This window comes from Aspergillus melleus, assembly GCF_016097325.1.
Source record: "Aspergillus melleus strain CBS 546.65 chromosome Unknown contig5, whole genome shotgun sequence".
NCBI lineage: Eukaryota > Fungi > Ascomycota > Eurotiomycetes > Eurotiales > Aspergillaceae > Aspergillus > Aspergillus melleus.
Genome location: NW_025763374.1, coordinates 1,623,278 through 1,643,075, shown reverse-complemented (window position 1 = coordinate 1,643,075; position 19,798 = coordinate 1,623,278). Strand labels below are relative to the sequence as shown.

The 19,798-nt window shown below is 52.1% G+C and overlaps 9 protein-coding genes across 9 annotated transcripts; 4 read left to right on the top strand and 5 right to left on the bottom strand.

Annotated features, from left to right (window-relative positions):
- Positions 1-149: 149 nt before the first annotated feature.
- Positions 150-1,051, bottom strand: LDX57_009001 (post-initiation translation factor DPC29; the record flags this gene model as incomplete). Its single annotated transcript, XM_046090725.1, has 2 exons — positions 150-775; positions 841-1,051. 2 exons carry the CDS (start codon positions 1,049-1,051, stop codon positions 150-152), a joined length of 837 nt encoding a protein of 278 aa, XP_045946700.1.
- A 170-nt stretch (positions 1,052-1,221) lies between these two features.
- LDX57_009000 (AP-1 complex accessory protein LAA1) lies at positions 1,222-7,734 on the top strand (the record flags this gene model as incomplete). The annotated part of the gene is made up of 5 exons (XM_046090724.1): positions 1,222-4,153; positions 4,208-5,485; positions 5,542-5,773; positions 5,824-6,125; positions 6,187-7,734. The coding sequence occupies exons 1-5, from the start codon at positions 1,343-1,345 to the stop codon at positions 7,732-7,734; spliced, it is 6,171 nt and encodes a 2,056-aa protein (XP_045946699.1). The 5' UTR covers positions 1,222-1,342.
- An 849-nt stretch (positions 7,735-8,583) lies between these two features.
- Positions 8,584-9,970, bottom strand: LDX57_008999 (uncharacterized protein; the record flags this gene model as incomplete). Its single annotated transcript, XM_046090723.1, has 2 exons — positions 8,584-8,756; positions 8,827-9,970. 2 exons carry the CDS (start codon positions 9,968-9,970, stop codon positions 8,584-8,586), a joined length of 1,317 nt encoding a protein of 438 aa, XP_045946698.1.
- Positions 9,971-10,279: 309 nt separating this feature from the next.
- LDX57_008998 (uncharacterized protein) lies at positions 10,280-12,794 on the bottom strand (the record flags this gene model as incomplete). The annotated part of the gene is made up of 3 exons (XM_046090722.1): positions 10,280-12,366; positions 12,425-12,594; positions 12,652-12,794. The coding sequence occupies 3 exons, from the start codon at positions 12,792-12,794 to the stop codon at positions 10,280-10,282; spliced, it is 2,400 nt and encodes a 799-aa protein (XP_045946697.1).
- Positions 12,795-12,981: 187 nt separating this feature from the next.
- cdc123 (cell proliferation protein CDC123) lies at positions 12,982-14,313 on the top strand (the record flags this gene model as incomplete). The annotated part of the gene is made up of 2 exons (XM_046090721.1): positions 12,982-13,115; positions 13,176-14,313. 2 exons carry the CDS (start codon positions 12,982-12,984, stop codon positions 14,311-14,313), a joined length of 1,272 nt encoding a protein of 423 aa, XP_045946696.1.
- A 319-nt stretch (positions 14,314-14,632) lies between these two features.
- On the bottom strand, positions 14,633-15,556 carry ECI1_2 (dodecenoyl-CoA isomerase; the record flags this gene model as incomplete). Its single annotated transcript, XM_046090720.1, has 2 exons — positions 14,633-15,269; positions 15,366-15,556. 2 exons carry the CDS (start codon positions 15,554-15,556, stop codon positions 14,633-14,635), a joined length of 828 nt encoding a protein of 275 aa, XP_045946695.1.
- A 642-nt stretch (positions 15,557-16,198) lies between these two features.
- On the top strand, positions 16,199-16,612 carry LDX57_008995 (uncharacterized protein; the record flags this gene model as incomplete). Its single annotated transcript, XM_046090719.1, has 2 exons — positions 16,199-16,252; positions 16,352-16,612. 2 exons carry the CDS (start codon positions 16,199-16,201, stop codon positions 16,610-16,612), a joined length of 315 nt encoding a protein of 104 aa, XP_045946694.1.
- Positions 16,613-17,594: 982 nt separating this feature from the next.
- Positions 17,595-18,039, bottom strand: LDX57_008994 (serine palmitoyltransferase small subunit family protein; the record flags this gene model as incomplete). The annotated part of the gene is made up of 2 exons (XM_046090718.1): positions 17,595-17,839; positions 17,922-18,039. The coding sequence occupies 2 exons, from the start codon at positions 18,037-18,039 to the stop codon at positions 17,595-17,597; spliced, it is 363 nt and encodes a 120-aa protein (XP_045946693.1).
- A 1,150-nt stretch (positions 18,040-19,189) lies between these two features.
- Positions 19,190-19,784, top strand: LDX57_008993 (peptide chain release factor family protein; the record flags this gene model as incomplete). The annotated part of the gene is made up of 2 exons (XM_046090717.1): positions 19,190-19,375; positions 19,455-19,784. The coding sequence occupies 2 exons, from the start codon at positions 19,190-19,192 to the stop codon at positions 19,782-19,784; spliced, it is 516 nt and encodes a 171-aa protein (XP_045946692.1).
- Positions 19,785-19,798: the final 14 nt, after the last annotated feature.

Below are 19,798 nucleotides of genomic sequence, written 5' to 3'. Positions count from 1 at the left end.
TACCTCTACCTTCGCCTGTACACCAGTTTTATCAGACAGGCAAAATCGTACATTGTTGGTTCTTCGCTTATTATACAGCAATGGATCTCAAACTAAACGCCAGGGTGTGCTCGGAACGGTGTATGTACACAACAAAGTCATGTTCCATATTAGAATCGCTGGGCCGTGTTTAGATATATGTCCTGGACGGCGGGTACCTCCCGGATGAAAGCTATTGTGTCCTCGATCTCTTTGATTTGTTCATCGGCCTTCAATTCCACCATGGTGTCCGGATTCGGGTCCCATATGATTTCGGATACGTCAACTGCTAGGCCAGTCAGCTTGGAAAGGGATTCACCCACGCTCTTGGTGCCCGCCGGCTCGGTGAGCACACAGAGTCGGCCTTCCTCATCTGCTCCGATGTCTGTAGCACCCGCCTCGATCGCCTGTTCCATGTAGTCATCGGGGTCGAGGCCGTCCTTTTTCTCAAAGATTATCCGGCCCTTCTTCTCAAAAAGAAACGTTGTAGGCGTGGAGGTCCCACCGCGAGATTTAATGGCATGGCGAACGTCTTGCAGCGTCCGGGTTTTTAGATCGGTTTGGCATTCAATCACCACCGCAACCGAGTGCGGTAACATGGCCTCGCACGTCATCGCTTCGAGAGCCTTGCCTGAAAGACTGATACCCTGACCCCTCGCGATGGCAGTATCGATGATGTGTTTGGGGAGTCCGATCCGCTTCGCATTCGCAAGGGCTTGTACTAGACGGGGATTGTCTTTCGGATTCGGGCCCGCTCCTAAAAACCGACAAGGTTAGCTGGTGGAGGAAGGAAGGAAAATACAGGGCTCTTGAGGGGCATACTTTGCGTCGCACTGCTGATTTCCTTGCTAACTAGACCGCGCTCCCTCCCCTTTGCCTTGTCATTCTTTGCCTTGTCATGTTTGATCGTAGACCATTTATTGTGACCTGATAGCCGCGGGACACTCGTTGTCAGGCTACGGCAGGGCTGGCATAATCCCTGAAGCGGACGAGCGTGCCAGGGCCGCAGACTTCTGATCATCATGGACTCCATCGAGGCAGGAAGTATGAAATCTACCACGAGTCGCAACCGCAACAAGTCCGTGGCAGTCTGGAACCCCGGCCGCAAATGCGGAGCCGGACCGAGGGTTTCTCCGGGCAGCCGCCCCCCCGGAGTTGAGGCCAAACTGCTCCTCCATTCCACTTAAAGGGGCCCAATCCACTGCGTCATTCCGTTCCAGACAGTTTGATTCTTGTTCCTAAAGCGTCTTTCTTTCTCGACCTTGTTTGAATTTTCTTTTCGGGGGACCGCATGGGTGACCCCTAGTCGGAAACCTCGCATCCAATGTCTTCGTCCGACCCAGCTGCATCTACTACTACCACTACTGCCGCCGACAATGCGCCTCCCCGTGCGGAACTGGATATCACCAAACTCCATGCGCTGCCCTCAGAACAGCAGGACCTTTACCTGCTCACCTTCACATCGGAGCTTGTTCAGCACATCTCGTCCCTAGACCGGACTCAGGTCTCCGCTCAGCAGAAGTTCCTCAAGAAGGAGCTCTTCAAGATCTTGACGCTCACCTCGCCTACGATCACGCGCGTTATTCGCAATAATCTCGGCCGATGTTTCGGAGCCATATTCAGCAAAGGCGATCGCGGGATACTGTTCGAGACGGTTACGGAGCTGCTAGGGGCCTTGAATGCCGGAAAGAGCGAAGCGGAATTGAAGACCAAGTTCGCTGCTGTTCACTGCTTGGGGGAGGTCTTCGCCGTCGCAGGTGAAAGTGTCTTCGCGCAGTCTGGAGTGGTGATTTCTAGCTTGCTCAAGTTGTTGAAGCATTCTAGCAATCATACGGGTCTGCGGGGTACGGTCTTTGCGGTCCTGCGGAAGGTGGTTGTGGGAGCCGGGGTTCCTGTGGACGAAGGTACCGCTCGAGACATTTGGAAACAGGCTCGGAATGCGGCGACTGGAGACAAGTCGACGTTCGTCCAGGTGCACGCTTGTCGGGTCCTTGAGCAGTTGGTCAATACGACGCCATTCTTCGACAATGCGAACGATTTCGAGAACTTGAAAGCCGTGGTTTGGAAGGTCTTTGATAGTCCTGTGGCCCCGGTCAGACATGCCGCCGCCGCTTGTCTTGCTCGCGCCCTGGCCAAGTTGCACGCTACCGACTCGCGTATCATGGCAGCGCCGAAACCGAAGAAATCGAAAAGGATGTCCAAGAAACCCACGCCGAAGCCCGGTGAGGACGAGGAAGAGGCTGAGGTCTCCGAGGCCTCAGCCCCCAAGAAATCTGAGGCCCGATTGTTCTTCCTGTTGCCTGATCTCCTTCGTCAGCTGTCAAGCCAGTACCTGCGGAGCACAACTACCAATCGTTCGCGGGCGGCCATTGCGGTGTGCTATAAACACGTCCTTCGTATTCTAGGAGAGAAGCTTATCGAAGAGCGTTATGGTGAGATCGCGAACCATTTTTGTTTCGAGCTTCTCAACCATTCCACAGTCACGTACAACAGGTTTAGGTTGCTCATGACTAGAAAGTTTGTGAAGAGTATCTTGGAAGACACAGTTGGCCGCGAATCGCTGCGCGAGAACAGTCAATTGAATGCTGCTAGATGGTTAATCAATGAGATCATCAAGGACTACCCACAAGTCATCCAGGAGCGTCGTGAGCCTAGCAAGTACACCCTGACAAGCGCCCTCAGTGCCTTGTCCTCGTTGGTTACTTGTCTCGGCTCTGCCTTTGGAAGTTTGGCCGAGCAATGTCGTGAAGCCTTGCTCCAGGTTCTCCCTCACCCGAGTTACACCGTTCAGATCCATGCCGCGCACTGCCTACGGAGCTTCGTCCTTGCTTGCCCTCACCAGCTTTTGTCCTGCGTTACGATCTGCCTCAACAGCCTCAGCAGGGAAGTTGGTCAACTCTCCACCCCTCGACAGGCCCCTCGCCGCTGTGTTGGTTATGCGAATGGGTTATCGGCAATGCTGAGTACATCTCGCTTGCAACCGCTTTATGGATCCGTGGATGTGTTCTCCCGTGTGTTTACTCAGGCCACCGATCTCCTGAAAACGAGCAGCAACTCCGAACTACGTGCCGCAAGTACGCAAATCCAGGTGGCCTGGATCTTGATCGGAGGACTGATGCCGCTTGGTCCAAGTTTCGTGAAGATTCACCTGTCACAGTTGATGCTGCTTTGGAAGAATGCCCTTCCCAAGCATCTCGGAAAGGAGAATTTTGCCCAGCGTGGGACTCTGGAAATGAGCTTCCTCGCACATGTCAGAGAATGTGCTTTGGGGTCATTGCTTGTGTTTATGGAGTTCAATAGCAAACTGATTACGGCAGACGGCGCGAGGAGAATAGCTGCCATGCTAGAAAACACCGTCACCTTCCTCCATGACATGCCTCGTCAGAAGTCTGTAAATGACATTTCTCAGCGTTTGCACCCCTCATTGCAGCTTCATGATATTGAGATAATGGTTCGACGGCGCGTGCTCGAATGCTTTTCCAAGCTTCTCCATGTCCACCCGCTGAGCCATGCCGACGTTATCTCTCAGACTAGTCTTCTGGGCCTCGCAATCTCCTCATTTGCGGACCCCGACGCTACTCAAACTGCTCATCTCGAGAGTTCCATTGCGGCATCCACCGCCCAATTCGAATCCCTGTGGGACCTGTGCGATAACTTTGGCTTTGGTGTGTCTGGCCTGGCCAGGGAGTATGTGCGCGTGAGCCTTACTGGAAAAGATGAGAATGACAATGGTCCTGCCTGGTCTGCCGTTGACTCTGCAGACCAAGCTATCGACGATGCCTTGACTTTCCCCATTTGTCAAGCTAGCGAACACGACTCGATTTTGTTATATTCGCCCGGTAAAAATGGATGCGACTTTGCTGATCCGCATTCTACTGGAGTTGTTAACGCAGCCGTCGAGCTTTTCGCCGTTGCTATACCGCTCCATGCCCCCCGGGTGCAGGAGAGCAGTATCGAGCAAATCGCCACTTTCCTCTCATCCCCGAGTCTGCAGCGCAACCCTGGTCGCAAGGCCGCTATGATTGTGAATATCGCGGTGGCATTGCTTCATGCTCTGAAGGCTGCTGCCAGAGATACGGGGTCTGCTGGGAAGCTCAACCCTGCGACTGACAAAGTCCTGCAAGAGCTACTCCAAGTATGTGATATGAGAATGTTAATATGGAAACTGCTAACCTTTTCACTTGAATAGAAATTCGTTACCGACCCAGACTCAATTGTCCGGACAATTGGTGTCGAAGCTTTTGGAAGACTCTGCGATAGTTCCGGCAATACTTTCACTAGCACCCAGATTAACTGGCTTGTCGATACAATCGTTGAAAACCGAGAGCCTAACACCCGTGCCGGGTGTGCCGCTGCCTTGGGTTGCATCCACTCCCAGGTTGGAGGTATGGCAGCCGGGCTGCATCTGAAAACCATTGTTGGCGTCTTGATGTCGCTGTGCAATGACCCTCACCCCGTGGTGCACTTCTGGGCACTCGGAGGCCTGGAAAGAGTTGCCAATTCCGCCGGATTGACTTTCTCGCCCTTCGTCTCTAGTTCTCTCGGCATGCTTGCCCAGCTCTACAATGCAGACACCCACAACGAGGAGTCAGCGACATTGGCAACCTCCAATATTGAGATGTCATTCCTCACGCCAGTGCTGATTAGTCGTTGCGTTGATTCTATGATCAACGTCTTGGGGCCTGACCTCCAGGATATCGCAAAGACGCGCAATCTCATCCTCACTTTGCTTCGCCAATTCCAACTAGAGGACAACCCGGCTCTGGTGACCGAAAGCTCTAAATGTCTAGACCACCTGTCGTTATATGCACCGGGATATGTGGACTTCTCTGGCTACGTCAACCGGCTGCAGAGCGAGCTGTCCTCTAACAACCCTCTGATGAGGGACGTCGCTATTCGAGCATTGAGCAACCTCATGAAGCGTGACGCGGTATCGGTCATCAAGACAGCTTCGCCTACCCTCGAGGAGGAAATCTGGCTTGCTTTTGATGATACGCCCGACAATTCGATACTCAGGAACATGATCCAAGATTGGCTGCAACAGACTGCTCTTGTAGAGACTGAGCTATGGATCCAGCGTTGCCACAACACGTTGACGACGACCCGCCTTAAATTGGACGATATCCCAGCGACATCTGCTATCAAGACCGCTGTCAACGACATGCCTGACGATGAGGTTGCAGGATTTGCCTCTGCTATTGCCGGGGCAGGACAGAATGACAATGCCAATGACACCGTGGCTGGCCAGGAACTCCTGAAGTGGCAGACTCGCAACTTCGTTATGAGTTGTCTCAGCGAACTCTTAGACACGGTCAATGCTGCTATCCTTCCGGACCAGACAATCCCCGCCGAGCTGGCGCTGCAGCAAAAGGTCGGGGACATCGTTCGCATGGCTTTCTCGGCATCCACAGCGAGCGTGATCGAACTGCGCGTCTGGGGCCTGAAGATCCTTGATCAAGTTCTCAGGGTGAGTCCCATCTTTAACCAAGTGCCTTCTTTCTTTTCACTAATGATTTAATCTAGATGTTTGGTAAAACTCCTGACCCAGACTTTGCCGAAGCATCTCTCCTCGAACAATACCAGGCACAAATTGGCTCCGCTCTTACCCCGGCTTTTGCTGTGGATTCGTCACCGGAGCTTGCATCGGAAGCAATCAACGTTTCTGCCACTTTCATTGCCACGGGAATAGTGACCAATGTGGATCGAATGGGCCGAATTCTCAAACTCTTGGTGCTTGGCCTTGAGAATTTCTCGAGTAGGTGTTGCTCTATGTTTGTTGATTGACCTATCGCTAATGCTTCCTAGAAAATCCCGATACCACTGAGATAGGAGATCTGAAGGGCCTGAACTCTAACGCAAGAGTCATGGTTAAGATGGCCTTGTTCTCCGCCTGGGCTCGGCTGCAAATCGCCAGTATTGACCAGGAATACCTGAACGAAGTGGTTCAGCCATACCTTGTGAAACTTACCCCGTTGTGGCTTTCGTCCCTTCAAGAGTACGCACGGTTGCGATTTGAACCAGACATATCTGGTAGTTTGGGTACTGGTCCCTTGAGCAACGATTTGGATGAGGTTTACGCGGCGTTGAACCGAGAGACTCTCTTGAAAGTAGGCAGGTCCCTTTACTTAGCGATTAAATGCGCTCCCTCCAAAGCTAACTTGGCACTAGTTCTACCAAGATACCTGGCTGAGTCTTGTTGACGCCATTGCCGGTCTGGTGGAGAAAGACATTGACTTTGTCTTCGATGCACTGGATGGGAAATCCCAACCCGCGGAACCCGAAAATCAGGAAGAGGATGAACAGCCCACACGCAAAGAAGAAGCTGGAGGAAAAGGCCATGATATCAATTATCGGGATGAACCGGTCGCATTTTTCTTCGTCCTTTTTGGTCTGGCGTTTGAAGCTCTGGTCGACCAATCTACAACGCCATCGCAGAGGCTGGAAATCCTTCAGGCACTCAAGAGGATACTGCGGCCTATCATCTCCGGAAATGCAATCTACCAAGACGCCATCTTCTCAGAGACCATGGATTCGCTTGACCGTCTCGCACTGACCGAAGGTTTCCCCATTCAAAACGTGATTGTTGAGATTGCACGGAATCTGTCCCTCGACCACCCCTCTGCGAAGGGCAGCGAAAACCGAACCGATCATCTCTCTGATGACATCGAACAGCTTTTTGAGCTGACGAGAAGCATCATCCTTGTGCTGGCTGGACTCTTGCCTAACCTCCGCGAAACCTCGCCGCTTGCACGATTCAACGTAGGATCGGACGACTCGTTGTCTCTTATCCGGCTCTCCTTGTCATCGCTGGTCAATGTGGCATCCATCTTCCCCTCGATCATCCGCAATGACCTTAACGCATGTATCCTCCACATCTTCAGCACTATTCTTGCCACGGGGCTTTGCCAAGCCGAGGTCGTGCCTCAAGCTCTTCCGATCTTCAAGCATTTCATTGCCGGCATCAGCAGCAGCAATCGAAACTCCGACAATCTCAGCGTCATCTCCCGACAAATGCGCGGCTGTCTCACCCGATTCCTTACCACTCTCACAATCGCCCAGCGCCGCGAATCAGAGTCCTCGATTCCCTGCGCTAAGAATACCCTCCTGGCAATCACGATCCTCTTAACAACCGGAAGCCACATGATCCCGCCTCAAGACTCGGTCATCATCCACATCCTGGACGAATTCCTTGACTGCCTCCAAGACGTCGGTCTCGCCAACGTCGCTGCCGGCTGCCTTCGTTCCATCCTTCTCACTCCTACTCCACGATCGCCCACCGACGACCTCGTGGCCCGCTACCTCTTTCCCAAACTCATCAGCTTCCTCGTCGGCTGCCCGACCTCCTCCGGCGAAATCCCCAGCGACCCCGAGAACTCGCGGGCCGTCATAGCGCGCACTCTCGTCTCCTACGTCGGAACTGCCACTGACGTCCCAACCGCCCTGTCCCTCATGATGTCCACTCTCCTTGCGCGCGCCACACGTGAAGGACACCCCATCTACAAAGAATCCGCCGCCCTGCTCCTCGACCTCGCCAAGACCAATCAGGCCGTGTTTCGCGCCCTCGTGGCTACCATGCAGCCGGAGCAGAAGTCCCTTCTTGAGGATATTCTTCGCAGCGCGGAGGCCGACGCCGGTGCTACCAAGAGCGCGAAAGACGGCGCGCAGGCTGGTGGACAGCAGGCTATGCCTAGTATTGCGTTGAGGATGGATTTTTAGATCTTTCACTCACTCGACTCAACCTAGCTTGTCATTACTTCTTCTCCGCCTAATTGTTGTTTGCTTGATTTTATGATTGTGTTGTTATATGATTTCTTCCCCTCCCCCTTCCTCCATCTCTTTTCTTTTCTCTCTGTGGTTTCTTTTCCCCTCGGCTTTTTTTTTTTTTTTTTTCTTTCTTTAAAGAACAAGAAAGTCGAGTTGACGACGAAAACGCATTCAAATGGTTTATTGCGAGACTATAAACGCCGTGGATGATTTGATGGCGAGTTATACCTGACGTGTTCTTTTTCTCCCCTTTTCTTCTTCTTTCTTTTCTTTTTACTTGAGCATGGATTGGCATGTCATGTTTAGCATGACAAACCTTTGCGTATATGAATACATACGATAGACAAACCTTTTAACATTAACATTAGTAGTATATTAGAGTGAGATGTTATGATATGAATTATTGTTTTGTTTTGTGAGACTATTATGCTATTTTGTTGCGGTCTTTGATTTATAAGAGTTGGGGTTGATTGAGTAAGGAAGTAGGTGGGAGTAAATAAATAGGTATCGGGAAGGTGAATTTTGAGGCCATGAAGAAAGTTATGGCATACAGAAGAAAAGTAAAGCCAACGAAAGAGAGAAAAGGTATATCATTCACGGCCAGTGAAGACCTGTGTTGTGTGCGTACACCGTATGTATAATCGAAAAACAACCGAGAGCGTCTATGATTGAATGAACGCCACCGGATACACGTGTAGTAGTAGTCTAAGAACAGAGAGAAAGGAAACTGATATACAAATTTAAAGGTAGGTGATGGTATGCTGCAAGGAGAGAATGCGAGTTTGCAAAGCTGACGATCTCTCAGCCTAGAGACTCGCCCAGATGAGGCTCTGGAACTGGATGAACGGCTTCAACTGCCGGGTCTTGGACGACCACCTTTTCGGCCGTCTGCTTGACTGGCGCTTCTTTTTTCTTTTCCACACCGTCGTGCGTTTTCCGGACGGAGTAGTACTTGAGGAAAATGATGATCATAACTATAGAATATTAGTATATTGCAAAAGCTGGCGAATGAAGAATTGGAAAGGGGGAACGGGGAAAGCTTACAAGCACTCGTCGCAACGGCCAGAGCAGCTCGTCGAGTCAAAATCCACCGAAGCCCTTCGATCTCACTTTTACCGTCACTGTTCAAAGAAACCGTGATCTTGTAGTTGAGTTCCTGAACGGAGGTATCAATACTACGCTGTTGCTCTCGCGTAGTCATCTTGTGATCATTGAACATGCCCTTAATGTCATCCTTCAATCCCGCAAGCTCTTGATTCAAGCGTTGCGATAAGATATCCGACTCGTGCTGCAGTTGTGTCCGGGAAGCCCGCTGTCGCTGCATTTCCGAGCTTCGAGCCGTTTCCAGAGACGACTGGAGTTCCGAGCAGGCCGCCTTGAACAGGTAAGATTCATTCTCGACGTCAGATTTGGAAGTCAGGTTGTTTTTCGCGAAATCGAGATTATTCTGCAAAATACGGCGCACCGCCTTCATGATAGTCACGGACTGGTCATCGCTGAAACCGCCCGTCGAGAGATCGCGGACAAGCGAGTATGAGTCAAAATGGTGGACATAAGGCGCAGGGGTCATGTGGGGATGGTGTTCGCCTGACGAGGGCAATCCAGATGGCGTTAGGTATGACGAGGGCGAAGGCAAGTGTAGGACACCTTCGAGGGGATTGCCGTCGAACGGAATCGATTGGGAGGAAGTCTTCGACTGTCGTTCTCGCGGGGAATTCTCGTCGGGGGGCGGAGATGCGGAGGTGGCATCGCGGTCATCGGACGCCGCAGGTTCTTCCCGAGGATCTAGCTCATCCGGAGACTTCTTATCATTCGATTCTGTAGAGCTGGAGCTCTTGAGTCGGGAGGAAGTATCCATGGCGTCATCTTTGGCATCCTCGGAGGGCACTTTCTCAGGTGGGGAAGGGGTATGCGGTGACGTGTTGCTCTTGTCTTTTGGCACCGGCGGAGTCGGGGGATAGCGAGCCTCGTCTTTGGGCCGCGCAGGAGGAGGCAGATTGGCCTCTGCAGCAGGGCCGTATCGTCGGTTGTATGACGTTTCTTGCGCTCGCCGCCGACTGGAGTGGAAGGGGGCTTTATGGGAGGAAGGAGTAGAGGGGATTCGAAAGGAGCGGTAGGTTGTCGGTTCGCACGAGCGCACTGAGCGCATAAACTGCGGGTAAAGGAATGGAAGCCTCGGGGCAGCCATGGCGAACGGTGTTGAAGGAGTGTCAGTCAAGCAAAAGGCCAACAGGAGGCATGAGGTTGTCCAGGTTCAACTTAGATTTCCCGCGGCGAAGTCGTCATGGCGGCCGGGAACGTGACGTGGGCGGTGAAGATCCTCCGCGGAAATTTCCTTTGCGGCCTGGCTGCCTGAAGAATACATTCATTTGTTCGCTGCTGATGGCAAATGCACCAGGTTCTTTTGTGCTCTATATACAGCCCCATCGCTCAAAATGTACAGATCTATAGCATCATCACAGTAGAGACCACTCAACCCCAGACGCAGCCTGGCAAGCTATTGCTCGGCGCCCGCTGCCAACAGCCCCAGCAACAATTGCGTGCGTTTCCAATACTCGGCAGCAGCATGGTCTATAGACTTGACAGATTTCGCACTGGATGCAGCTTCACTACTGAGTCTGTCAAGGATGGCTTTCAATTCCTCACTTCCCTGGTCCTTGGAGGCCAACGCATTCTTCAAATAGGCTGCGTCGAAGTATAACTGGAGCTTCCAGTCATGGAGATTTTGGGCCTCACTTTCGCTAGTGGTTTCGGTCTCTTGCTTTCCTTCTTGGCCAGTTTTCTTGGAGGACTGACTGTCATCATCGCCCTCGTTTTTGTCCACGTTCTTCTCTTCTGACGAGTCATTCACAGCGTCTTCTCGAAGGGCATTTGACAGAGAATCCAGAGCCTCGAGAGCAGAGGTGATAGATTTGGACAGTTCCGTCTGCGTGATGCTTTTGAGAACTTTGATAGTGGAGATATCCCAAAGACCTGGGCCTTGTCCATCCATGGACTCGACGAGTCGGCGCAGGAACTTGAATGTAGATGGAGACGGCTGGACAGGAGATTCCGGGTCACCCTCCCAAAGCGTTCGGCCTGGCACTCGCGGAGGCTTTGCCACCGAGCCTGCGATCAGCCGTAACGGATGTGTCTGTTTCAGCACTTCATTGGAAAGCATCTCCTGCAACTGAGGGACAATGTCCTTCGAGAGGACGAACGCGCCATCATCGAAATCTGTTGGGAGATCGCGCCGCACCAGTCTGATAAGCTTTAACATAAATGCAGCCTTGCCGCTCTGAGGCGAGGCACCGAAGTCCTTAAATATATCATTGAACGAGGAGTCGAGAGCATCAAACGCTGTCTTGACAGCTGACTCCAGCGCTTCCCGTAATAATTGTGGATCGTCTTCATTCAAAGTGGCGGTAGTGTCGATATCGAGATCCCCGTCCTCACTGTCATCCAAAACGTCTGTCCAGCGTACTCGTCGCAATTCATCAATAGACTGCCTGGAAGTTTCGATCAGGGACAGCCAGTCTTGGTATTTCTCGAGGACATTGGAGATATCCTCGTCCCTGCCAAGAAGCCTATCGGCAATTGTTTGTTTGAAAGTGGCAGCGCCATTCGAGTAATCGAGAGACATTAATTCATGATCCCAGAGTGAGCGAGAAACCGCGTGCTCTCGCCCCTCCCAGCCCGACAACACAGATGCGACAGTACGGCCAAAGGTGTTGAGCGATTTAGCTTGATCAGTCAGAATTTGCCTAAGTCGCTCGTTGAAAACGGTGCGAAGACCTTCCAAAACCTGCAAGGGCGAATGAGTAGGCGTTGAGCCCCAGGAACGCAACCATAGCTCCAACGTCTTTTCACGGAGTGAAAGTAAGCTCGTGAAGTCCAGCCAGTTCGTCAGGTTTTTCTGACATCTGTCGACAAACCTGTCAAACGCTTGCTTGGACCATTGCTTAATAAGTTTTTCGGCGTCACTTTTAGAGCATTCACTCAATTTAACCCAAGGGATGAAATTGCTGACATCTGGAGCCACCCAGCGGCCCAAGACATCAAGCCCTAGATCGTCGAGACCACGAATATCCGGGTCGGTGAGGATAGGCCGTGCTTTTAATTTGCCTAAAGCATCGGACAAACGACGGGACAGGAGTACTTTCGTCGACTGAAGGGTTCGCACATACAACCGTAGAGCGTTCAAGACGTGTTCGCCCGACGTGTCTTGGGATTCCAATTGACTCCCGATATGGTCCAAGCGGACTTGATGAAAATGGCGTATAGCGTCGTCGGAAGAAGAGCTATCAACCAGGCAGTAAGCCGCCAACGCCTCGATAATCTCATCGGCCGTCGACGTGGCCGATGCAAGACGTTTATTTATCCTCCCCAAAAGCGTCTGTCGAAGCGAGACAATTTGTTTGCGCAGATTCTCTAGGAACGGAGGAACCGGTTTTTGCTGAGATATCGTGTTATGGAGACGTCGAGAAATAACCGTAAGCTTGGCCATTAGCAATAGGGAACCACGACGTCTGAGTAGTTGCGAAATTGAGGCTGCACAGCGTTGTAGCAGAGCAAGTTGAGCGCTCAACGAGCGCTTGGCCGAATCTGGCAATCGCATTAGCTTTGGGATGGGAGCTATGCCAATGAACAGTTGATATTGTACCTCTGTCTCTGACATCACCTTTGATTTGATGAAAATGTGTAAACTTCTTCTCCATCAATCGCGGGTTGCATCGCTGTCCAATGTCGGCCAAGGTTGTATCCACATTCTGTATCTCGCGATTCATGGAAACAATTGTCTCCGCGGTTCCGACCAACTCCCGATATCTCGTACTAAAGGCGCATTGAGCGTTAGCAATGAACTGCAGACCCGAGGCTTATCTGTCGTACCCAACTAGAGCACGGAGCTTCTCCTTGTTGCTCGCAATGTCGCGCCGGAGCTCCTGCTCCACACGGCGCACGGTAGGAATTGGATATTGGAAGGCATCCTGCCAGGTCTTCAGGCTTTGCGGATCAGGGCCATCCGACGCCATGGTGAAGGGGAGCAACAGGATGCGGAGGAAAGAGGCCAACGATGCGGAATGCCGGTCGATCACTTGACGGGACAAGGCCGGTGCCTGAGGCAGCACTTCTTGACTCATCCGCCGCCGAGAAAATCAATTCGAAAAAGACCCCGCGGACTTTCTCCCTGCCCCTCCCTCATTCTCAATCATCGCAATCATGCCTCATCCTGAGTCGGATTCACAGCCTCCGGCTGACTCCTCGGCGGAGCAGGAGCAGTTGACGAGCTTGCCTTTTCCTCCGGTTACTCACTCGCATATTCTAAACTGCTCATATCATAATTGGCATCCTCGGTATGCTTCTTGATGACCCGGCGCCGTGGGTGTATTACTAAATAAATAATGTCTTGATAGCTATCGCACACTCACCCCCAAGTCTCGCGCCATACCTTTGACCTCTTCGTTTGTCTCTTACCTCCGCGCCGACGGCATCGTGCTGCCCCCGGAAGACATTCAACCTACGGACGACGACAACAATCTCGACGCTTATTCCGACGATTCCGCAGGCGAAGAGCCAGACCCGTCAACAGAATGGAAGGAAATTCATACGCAAGTCAAATCCACCATCTCAGAGTTCGGAGGCATCGTGACTCCCAAACTGAACTGGAGCGCCCCGAAAGACGCCTCGTGGATGTCGGCAACGAATGACCTGCAGTGTCGCACACCCAACGAGATTTACCTCCTCCTCAAGAGTAGCGATTTTGTCACCCATGACTTGGAATACCCCTACGACGGATGTGTCGCCGACTCGACCGACTCCTCTTCTCCATCCGACGCCAACCCTCCCGACATCCCTTACCATCTCGTCCTGCGCAAATATGTCAACTTCAACCCATCGCTCGAGTTCCGCTGCTTCGTGCGCAATCGCGTGCTCCTTTGTATCTGCCAGCGAGACCAGAACCACTTCGATTTCCTCTTCCCCATGCGTGATTCCCTCCGGTCTCGGATCCAGGCGTTTTTCGACGAGAAATTGAAGGATACTTTCCCCGACCCGAACTTTACGTTCGACGTATACCTCCCGCCTCCGCACCAGCGCGTCTGGCTCGTGGACATCAACCCATGGGCTGAAAGGACCGATCCGCTTCTGTTCGGCTGGTTGGAAATCTTACAGATGAAAGACCCCATCGGCATTCAGGAAGAGGACGGTGCGGAAGAGCAATTTGTTCGCCTGTCTCTCAATGGAAACAATCCCACCATCTTGGACCTTGGAGCGGCCGGAGAATCCGACTCCGAGTCAGAATCGGAAGAGGACCTAGATGCCGAATCCGACGACGACAATCCCTTCCTTCCTGAATTCCGACTTGTCAAGCGGGATGACCCGGAGGCGTACGCTTTTACGACACCCCAGTACTCCGCTTCTAAGTTGCCCAAGGAGGTGGTTGAAGCTTCCATGACTGGTCCGGGCGGCATGAGCGAGTTCCTGGGCAAGTGGCAGGATATCCTAGCCAAACAGACTCAGGAGTCCGATTCGGATAGCGAGGGTGGACGATAATGCGCGGGTTGCTACGTTCTGTGGGTTCCGGAGTACGTTCAAGGGTTAATGATAGAGCGTTTGCATAACGGCGTTTATCAAGATTTTAGGGTAGGAATGTAAAAAGTTAATGATATGGGCGACTCTGTTCTGCTCGGATTGAACACTCTTTCGCGTTCTCTCTTCCCGAAGTAAGCGGTCTCAATGCATAACATAAACTATGTTCAATAAGTAGACTCTCCTACGAATCAGCCCCCACCAAACCCATTAAATCAGCGTCTCTCAGCCCATGTACATACCCACATACAAGGATGTTCTAGAAGAATAAACTAAGAAGAAATCACAGCTTATGCTTCTTCTCCCCCGACGCCAACCGCCTAAACTCCTCCTGCGGCCCCCCACTCAGGAACCGCTCCATCCCCGCAAACACCTCGATCCCATTCTGGCGATCCAGGATCTCGCGCTCCGGCCGCCGCACCAACTCCTTGATCTTCAGCAAACTGGTCTGACTCAGATGCGTGCCCAGCCGATCCTCCACCTCCTCTAACACCTTGGCCAGGAACCCGGCCGAGTCGTCCTGCTTGCCCGATGGCGCCGCAATCACCTTGTTCACGAAGCCGGTCGATACGAGCTCGTCGCAGGTCAGTCGCTTGCTCATGATCAGCGCTTCGTTGGCCTTGGCGATGCCCAGGCGCTCGACGAAGGCGCGGGAGCTGCCGCCTTCGGCGACGAGGCCGAGCGAGGAGAACGGGGTTAGGAGGAAGGTGTGGGGGGCGGCGTAGACGAAGTCGGCGAGGGCGACGAGCGCGGCGGAGAGCCCGACTGCGGGGCCGTTGAGCGCGGCGACGAGGATCTTCGAGTGGTGGGCGAATGTCCGTGTGATGTCGAAGTTGTTGGCGACGAATCCGCGCATGATCTCGCGCCGGGCGTCGTTGTCTAGGCCTCCGCCGGGGCGGGTCGAGGTTACGTCTGCGCCGCTGTGGGGAGGCTTGTTAGATTTGAGGGTTCTTTGTTGGGTTGTAGATATGAGGAAGAGGGTGAGGTGGGGTGTGTTAGTTGGGTGAGGGTCTTACGCAGAGAAAAATCGGCCCGTGCCGGTCAGTACGGTGATGAAGATGTCGTCTCTCTGGTCGACTTCTCGGAGTCGTTGTCCGAGAAGGTAGTAGAGGTCTATGTTGAGGGCATTGAGTTTGTCGGGACGATTGAGGGTGATGATAGCCACTCGGTCTTGGTAGGTGACGGTGATGAGGTCTTCGTTGGCCATGGTTGTTGATTCAGAGTACTCCGCACGAAGTTTAAAGAGGAACCGAAGTTCAAGAATTGGAGATGATGAGCAGATCTAGTAGATTTAGCTTGATTCTAGCGAGAAAACACGATGCGATCTCGGGAAATCAGACAGAGAAAGTGTTGGGAATTGACCAGCAATCCGTCTTCGTATAAAAGAACGAAAGAAGAAATAGTAATCACGCAGATGCCGAAGCCTCCCCAGAACGAACCCTTGTACTAATTTGCGGGGAGGCCGACGGTCCGAACAAGCCGAGGCCCGTCTGCAGGTCACGGGACGGCCGGTCAGGTGAGCGGACAGCACGTGGCGCTGTTTGTGTTGTTTGCACTGATCGGGCGATCGCCGGCTGGCCTGTCAGAAGCTCCGGTGATTAATTATTCGATAATTTGCTGCGCTTCCGTCTTCCAGAACTGAGCAGACTCGTCGATAGACTCATTCCATCAATTTGCGTACAATTGTCACATCAGACTTAATCATCTCTTAACAAACACTAACCCGCCTCGAACAAACCCCTTTATCTCCCGGATCCCGACGAGCAGGAATCCCGCACATCATCCCACCTTTCTTCCGCCTACATAGACACCCTGCAACCAAACACTAGCACCTACCAGACCACCCCCAATGGCCTCCAACATCCTCCGCAGACTCCAAGGAGGCAACCTCGAAGTCTTCAAGGTACGTCCATCCATCCATTAATCAACACAAGACCAACAAAATTCCCTCCCCCCCACGCCACCACCTAGTACATGCATACTGACAGAAAATCTTAACTAGTTCGGCATGTACATCATCTTCCCCATCGGCTGGATGTACTACTTCGGAACGAACCTGGACGACCGATTCAGTGTCCCCGGCTTCTGGCCCACCACGGAACAATCGCACAAGATCCCCTTGGAGAAAGATGAGATCGACGCGGAGCTGTCGCGCATGCGAACGGTCGACGCGGTGAAGCGCCAGAGACGACAGGCGCAGGCGCAGGCTGAGGCCCAGGCCGAGGCGCAGGTGGCTGCTGCTAATGCGCAGAACTCGGAATAGGTGTCTCAGATTGAGGGAGGGACTTGGTCTGGTTTATCTTGTCTACCCTACCTATAAGCCTGTGAATGGCTAGGAGAGGCAGTAATTACGCGGACTGGCAAGGAAAACCGGATGGAGAGTTTCTTGGGGTTACTCTGCGGGGTCCAGAGTATTTTTCTACCTATGCGCGACTACGGAGGAAAACTTTTTCTGTGGTTTCACATGTACGACCTTTTTGATTGTTTTGATTTGATGTACTGTACAACACTCTTCTCTTCTGAGCATGGTAGGAGTTTGACGGATTTGATTTGGGTTTTCTTTCGAGATTGGGTAAATTACATGAATATATTTATATCATATTGGGAAATATGTACCGACATTCATAATTTATGTTCAAAATGGCACAATTTCTGTCCCCGTCTCCGTCTCTAACGGGGCATCGGTGAGTTTCCGCGGGAGTAACATCCGACAGCTTCCGTGACACAAGCCTAGTCCAGACCGAAGGAAATGCAGCCCGGCCCTCGAAAAAACGAGAGACCAAATTAAAATGAGAATATGATGAGAAAAAACAAGGGAATCAAAGGAACAAGAACAGAATCAGAATCAGATCCATGTCACTGATGGTTGAAGAATGCCATCGCAACAATTAAAACAAAGATATATGCTACAAGTGGGGAACCCGTTGGGTTAGAAGGTCAAGTTAGTGCGATAGATCGAAAACTCCTAGATGCGCCGGCCTGCTCGAAAACAAAGACGTATCGCTTAAACTCCGTTAAGATGAATCTGTCAACGCCACTCGTGAATTGCAGCGACAGAAAGACTCGTGACCAGACACTATGCAAATATGCAATGCGGGCGTATTGTAGATGGGAGCAGTATGCTAATGATTTCGCGATCTCGGTGAAAGATAGAAGCCTTGGCTGTGTCGCGAAGAGGGAGGAAGCCAGGTCACCCAATGGTCATGATGACCTACTCCATTGCTGCCACCAATGGCACAATACTCTCACAGCTCAGCCATTGGCTCGGTTCCCGTCGCGGCAGCGCTTTTGGCGGTTTCGTACATCACCTCCAGGGCTTGCGTTCCACTTTCGCGGAAGACCGAACTGATGGAGCCGAGGTTGCTGGAGATGAAGGGGCGTTCGCCGGCCCAGTAGTAATACAAGTGACTGTAGATGGACCGGATATGGTCGGGGAGATAGACAACAATGCCGGTCAAGATCATCGAGAGGAGCGTGAGAAGGAGAGAATCTGTTATTGTCATGATGGTTAGCATCGCTTCTGCACGGCTGACGGGTTCATGAACCCAGTTGTGCAGGATAAGGGGCCATACTGAAAATGAACTTTTCCGTGGGCGTAAGCATGTAGACAGCGAAGGTCACCTCATATTGATAGATCTTCAAACGAATCCAGCGAACCAAGGAACTTGCGACCCAGAGTAGAAACGCCATGATTGACACAAGAGATGAGTAGGATATGCGCGATAGCAAGGACGAATGAACTTCAACGGCTTGACAGTATTGAAGGGGAAGGACGGTCGTGAGATAGGAATCTTTTTTTTTCTGGGGGGGTCGGACAAGTTCTAGCGCAGGTCACACTTGCTCTGCCGAATAGGAGACGCGGCCGAAAGGGGGGAAGGACGGCAGGGTGCACGGATTTCCGATGTTGAGAGTGGAGTGTGTCGGGGATTCTCTCGTTTCAAACTTCCATCGTCTATCGGGAGGAGTCGAGAGATGAAATCTGATCACAAAGGCGAGAGGAAGGTGGGAACTGGAAAAGTCTCGATTGGACACCGTATTCGAGAAGGGAAGGGAAAACGAAAAAAAGAAAAAAAGTGGGTTCGCGATCGACAAACCGACAGCAGAGCCAGAAACAAAAACCAAGACAAGATCAATCTGCGGGGGACGTGAGAAGGGGAAGAAGAGAAAGAGGAGTTGAACTTTGCAGGCGGGCTTTTATTCAGTGACGGGTTGAGGATCAACTAAGAATAGTAGACAGTTGAGACATGCGACAAAGTTGCGGTCCTTCCATCGGATCTCGACCGTGTTTCAAAGTGGCTGCGCATGCGAGTACGAATAAGAGTAAGAAAGGGTTCCACTGCTCAGGGTCCAGATAAGAATCGATTAGCACCTGTTATCGGCTCCCCAACGAAATCTTGCCTCCGGTCCGTGTCTCGGTCTCAACATGAGCTATAATAATAAACAAGTAATCAATAATAACAATGGCGAATTCAATATGCGTCTCCAGAGGCGTACGTCAGCTGGATGCTTGGCACCTCTCGCATATCGTCGGTCTTTCATCCAAGGTCCATCGCGATGATCTTGCTTATCATCGAAACAAGATTCCTCAGCCGATTCGCCAGCCATGATGAAAGAGGCATCTGGATATCGTGTACACCATGTACACAATATGATCTTTCGGAGATTCCGAGAAGTTGGAGAAGAAGTTGGAAAACTTGCAGGACACATCGATGCTTAGTCATCAACCACACTCGGACCGACCCAAAGCCCGAGCTGCCTCAGGCCGGAACGTCTCTCTCGTCGCACACGCGAAATGGAAATGCTATACTTCATCGTAGTGAACGATACCATAAAAACAATAATGCTGCGGCCCTGCTCTCTCGCCCGGGTCCTAGGAGCAAGCACACGAACAATCCCTCCACTTAGGCCCTTCTCTCTATCCGCCTATTCCCTTGGCTCCAAACCCCTCCCTGCCCGGTTAAAGATCGAAGATGCCGATCTGACCGTATCATACCTCAAAGGTTCCGGCCCCGGAGGCCAGAAAATTGTAGCCTATTCCCTCCTACCTTACCTATCTTGCCATTCCGTTCCGGCTTACCTATCGAGCTGACTCCCCGTTCATCTAGAATAAAACCAACTCCGCCGTTCAGCTGATCCATAAACCTACCGGTATTGTGGTCAAGTCGCAGGCGACTCGTTCGCGCTCCCAGAATGAGAAGATTGCGCGCTCACTCCTCGCCGATAGGGTTGAGCAGCTGCAAAGTGGGGATCAGAGTCGAATTTCTCTCAAAGCGGAGCAGGCGCGGAAAAAGAAAGCTAGTAAGGTAAAGAAGAGCCGCAGAAAATATCGCGAGTTGGAAGACCAGCAGGATCCGCAGGGGGCAGTCGAAGATGGTGCTGGGGAACACCATCAAGAAAAATCGGCTGGGAAAGAGGCGCCTTCCCATTCCTCGTGAGACACTGCATTGGT